The 4,986-nt window shown below is 52.1% G+C and overlaps 1 protein-coding gene across 1 annotated transcript in view; it reads left to right on the top strand.

Moving 5' to 3' along the window:
- LOC102823040 overlaps positions 1–4,525 on the top strand; it is a 38,659-nt gene extending 34,134 nt beyond the window's left edge. Inside the window, exons 8-9 of the mRNA XM_006839594.1 lie at positions 4,057–4,182; positions 4,340–4,525. Coding sequence (XP_006839657.1) covers positions 4,057–4,182; positions 4,340–4,525 — 312 coding nt within the window. The remainder of the gene's footprint in view (positions 1–4,056; positions 4,183–4,339) is intronic.
- Positions 4,526–4,986: the final 461 nt, after the last annotated feature.

Genomic DNA, 4,986 nt, shown 5'->3' with positions numbered 1-4,986 from the left:
CATCTTTCTCCCGCAGAACACCTGGAACATAAAAACACTTAGGCATTATAATCTATAATAATTTACACTAAGGTGCACCGGATCCAAGCCATGGTATTTTCAGTAACCTCATAGACATGTGAAAGTTAGACAGTAAATAAGGAAGACCATACAGTGGAGGGCTGGAGAAGGAGAGGAAGATCCAACGAGAGGGATGGGCACAGTGGTGGCAGCAGGGGACTCGGGCTTCACAACGATTGTGAGGTTGGTACAGGACTGGGCAGTGTTTCATTCTGTTGTGCAGAGGGTCGCTCTGAGTCGGTCCCAACTCAATGGCACCTCCCAACAACAACAAGTCTTCCGAGTTTATGATTTACTCCCTTGTTTTGGTAGAGCACATCCTCTAGCAGCTTGCTTAGGAAAGGAAGAGGTTAAATTTTTTGAGACTGTATGTTTATTAAAATATCTTTATAATACTACCTTCACATTGAATGGTACTTGGGTTGGGGATAGCATTTTAGATGGTAAATAACTCCCCACCTCCGCACCATCGAGGCTAGGTCAAATGGGTATTGTCTGCAACTTTGGGTGTTCTCGTGCGTCTCCCCTCACTTCGTATCAGCTGGATGCTTCACTCTCAGCTCTAGTCCTCTGTGGCTATGTCCTTGTCCATGGGCTCAAGTGTCCCCAAGTCTCACCACATTTTGGACCAACCAGCCCTTCCTCTTATGAAAATATCTTTATAATACTACCTTCACATTGAATGGTACTTGCGATGGGGATAGCATTTTAATGGTAAATAACTCCCCACCTCCGCACCCCAGATTTTAAAGACACTCTTTATTCCCTTCTAGCATCCAGAGCTGCTGATTTCTAAAATCCAAGACCAGAATCTGGACCCTGTTGATTTGCTCTGTGTTTTTCTTTCTAAGAGTTTTTAGGATCCTCTGCTTGCTAATGTTCTAAAATGTCACAATAACGTACTGTAGGGTGGATCTGTTTCCTTTTATTACTCTATATGTTCCATCCGGAGGCTTGTTTCCTTCATCTCTGGAATTTGGGTGTGTGTTTTATGTATTTAATAATTTTCTTTGCTTTATTTTCTCTGTTCCCTCTGAAATTTTCATTAGTTGAATACTGAACCTACAGGATTGAATCTCCAACGTTCTCATGTTTTCTTATCGATTGTCCCTCCTAGTTTTGGTTCTGACATCATGTAAGAGTCTCCAGTCCTTCTATGTCAGAAGCCAGCTTCACTGAATAGGAAACTGTTCTCTAGTGGGAGACACTGTCAAGTTATGTGGAAAAGGTAGCCATGTATAACCCTGTTACAAGGAAGGTAATATGAATTAGGAGCAACAATATCTAACCCTATTACCAGAAGGTAATTATGAATTAGGAGCAACAATCTACCATGCTTCCTATTGAGTTTTAAATTCGGATCCTACATCTTTAATGTTTTTAAATTTGATTTGGGGAAATTACAAAGGACACATCAGTTCAGCCAATTCAGTGACACTGACTACATTCTTCGAGTCTATTTTGAATTTTTAAGAATGAGGATTTTAAGCATTCTCTGAATAGTTGTTTTGGTGGGTGGTTTGTTTGTTTTTTTTTTTTTCATCTTCTTCTTGTTTCATGGGCATATTCCATCTATGAGATAACAATTGTGGAGAATGATGTTTTCTTTTTCTCCTTTCCTCTGAGTTTCTCTTTTTCCTGGTTGTTTGTTTTCGTTCATTTTTCATAGCAGTGATTCTACCCGGAAGTGGAGACCACTGCTCTTGCTGTGTTTGAGAGTGAGGTGATGTGTGGCCAACGGATATGCCTTGTGCACTGATGGGGCTCCGATCTTGCTCAGGTGCGTGGTGAGGTGATGTGTGGCCTGTGTGCACAGGTGGGGGCTCCGATCTTGCTCACGTGTGTGGTGAGGTGATGTGTGGCCTGTGTGCACAGGTGGGGCTCCGATCTTGCTCAGGTGTGTGGTGACACCTGTCAGGGTCTGTTGGCCTTTCTCTTGGGGTGGTCATTGTCCCCAGAACAGACTCCTCTCTCCTGGTGGTAGTGGGGGCTGTATTCCCTGGAGTTGGTTGCAACTCATAGATCCTGTGCATGGTTTCCGAGGCTGTAAATCTTGATGGCTGCAGACAGCCTCTTCTTTCTCTTGCCAAGTGGCTGGTGGATTAGAACTGCTGACCTTGTGGTTGGCAGCTCCACAAGTAACCCACTATGCTACCAGGGATGTTTTCTCCTCTCCTGGTGGTGGGGGTGGGGGTTGTGTGCCATGGTGTCAGTTCTGACTCATGGGAACCTTTATTCTGCCAAAATTTATAACATCATTCATGGTCCATACAAAATTATCAACTTAAAAATTAGCCTGCTATATTTGGTTGACATTGAATTAACTCAGCCCTAATGTGATGGCTGGAGTCCGATGTGGTGCTGCTGGTTAATGCGCTGGACTATAAGGTCAGTTTGAACCACAAGGTTGGCAGTGCAAACCTCCAGCCGCTCCTCGGGAACCCTATACAGGGTCGTAGGAGTTGGAACCATCTCGACAGCACTTCACAAGAACACCAACAATGGGATGGCCACGGAGCCTTGACAGTGTAGTGGATAATGAGCTGCTCTGCTAACCGCAAGGTCAGCAGTTCAAATCTACCAGCTGCTCCACCGTAGAAAGGTGAAGCTTTCTGCTCATGTAAAGATTTACAGCCTTGGAAACCCTCTACAGGGTCACTATGAGTCAGAACCAACACAGTGGCACACAACCACCATCACCAGTATGATGGCTGGTACTGTGGTTACTTGGCAGGACCAGTATGATGGCTGGCACTGTGGTTGCTTGGCAGGACCAGACCAAGTGGTTTTGCCGGCGGTCTACGGCCCTGGGGCCAGACATTTCCCAGCCCTGCTGTACAGGCAGCTGCCTCTGTCTCTGACCTTGCCGGCAGCAACCCAGCTAACAGCTCACATGCTCCCAGGGTTCCTTTCTGTCTCCTCTTGTTAATCATGCTGCGGAGTCAGCTCAGACTCCTAGACCCTGTATGGGGTTTCTGAGCAACAGCTGGCCTGTGGTTCTCAGTCCAGACTTTGTCCTGCAGCCCCTCACCAGGACTCCCCTCTCCTAGTGGAGGGGTTGGCACGGACAGTTCCCACTCATAGTGACTCTGCATGGGGTTTCCGATGCTGTACATCTTTATGGGAGCAGAAAACCTCATCTTTCTCCCACTGAAAGGCTGGTAGTTTCGGACTGCTGACCTCAAGATCAAGGACTTGTAACCACTACACTACCAGAGCCCCTCTCCTGGAGGGTGGGGGGGTGGGGTGGGAATTGAACCAGCTGTATCCTTCTTGATGCAAAGTAGAGGAAGGAGGGGAGCCCCCACCCCCAGGACACTGCAGAGAGTGGTCTTGTGCAGGTGCGGCCCCAAGGCTGGGAAGTTAGGGAAGACCAGAAGGGGCTTTCCAACACAGCCTCCTGCTTACAGTGTCCCTAGGGCATCAGCTGCCCTAGTCTCCCCTCAGGCCTTGTCCCCCTGGTTCAGCTGCCTGAGGTGACTAACTGTTGGCCTTCACAGTTGTCCACTGTTTGGTCTTTTGTGTTGGACATTCATGATCTTTACTTTCCCTGCAGCATTTCAGAGTGGGCTTGGGGAGGTGAGGGCCTGAACTGTGAGCCCTGCCTGGGAACACTCTTCACCAAAGCCTTTTCTGGCTAAGCAGCCCCCACCCCACCCCGAAGTTCAGTGTGAGCACTGGTCAGTTCTGGGCAGTGCACTGTGCCTGGCAGGTCTGGCCCAGGTAAATGAGCGAGGCTTCCTCGCTAAAGACTGGTGCAGGCTGGCGCTGGGGGTCGGGGTAGGTTGGGGGGACTTCAGGCTCTCAGTGAAGCCACAGGCCACAGGATCAGAGATGGCGAGTTTCCTGTGCGCCCTGATCCCCAGCTGGGAGCTTGGGCTTCGGGGACCAGAGTGAGCAGATATTACCCTAGAAAGTGTCCTGCCCGGCCTCGCTGAGAGCACCGACCAGGGGACTGAGGTTTGGCCCACGTGGACAGCTGTCCTGTCCCCGCAGGTGAGTGAGCAGCCGCTGCTTCGGTGCCCAGGCCGCCGCTGGAACATCAGCATCGATGAGCGCCGACGGCTGGCCTTGCTGGACAACCTGGAGAGGCCGGGCGCCGGGACCCACTCCTGTTATGGGGTGCGCAGGGATGGGAACAGCCCTGGGCGGAGGTCTCCCCTCCCCTCCCCACCGCTGACTCCCCGCCAAGCTCCTCCCGCCCCACCCCTGGCCCCACCCTCCACTCTCTGGCCTCTCCCGGGTCCCTCACTGGCCCCCTGACCTCCGTGGCCCACAGGAGATTGCGCAGGTCGTGTGCCAGCTGGTGTCGGAGGACGTGGACAGAGACGTGCTCATCCCTCACCCGTCCAGGTCTGCTAAGTCCGCCAAGGCCTTCCACGCCTTCCTGTCCCGAAACACAGGAAGTACAAGGGCGGAGCAGTCCACCCGTGAGGTCCGGGCCTCGAAGCCGCCCCGCCCCTAAGAGTCTCACTCAGCGCACTGTCTGTCCTCTGAGCCTTTTTGGGGGATTACGGTGGGGTGGGGCGGGGAAGGTTGGGGAAGAAGTCAGATCTCCCCAGAGTAGCCTGGGTAGCAACCTCCCAGCCACGAGGTGGGGCGACCTCCCCTGAGGGAGCTGGACACTGACCTGCCGTGCTGGTGCGCAGGGGTGGGACACGGGGCAGGGCCCCTCCAGGATGGGACCCCATACACACCTGCCCTGGGATCTCCGAGGGGACCTCACCCTGGTCTCTGCCTCCAGGGGGACAGGGGACTGGGGACAGTACTGTGGGTGGAGCAGCCCAGTGGGCCCTGAGGCCAGCAGAGGTCTGTGTGGGGGATGGGGGGAGGCATCCTGGAGGAACCGAGCTGTCCGACGCCCACACGGGGCCTGTGGTCCTACCGTGTGTCTGCCTTTGCCTCCAGGTTGAGGGCCTATAGGCC

Source organism: Chrysochloris asiatica, unplaced genomic scaffold (assembly GCF_000296735.1).
Source record: "Chrysochloris asiatica unplaced genomic scaffold, ChrAsi1.0 scaffold00025, whole genome shotgun sequence".
Lineage (NCBI taxonomy): Eukaryota > Metazoa > Chordata > Mammalia > Afrosoricida > Chrysochloridae > Chrysochloris > Chrysochloris asiatica.
The sequence above is the reverse complement of the archived record's forward strand: the minus strand, read 5'-3'. Positions and strand labels throughout refer to the sequence as shown.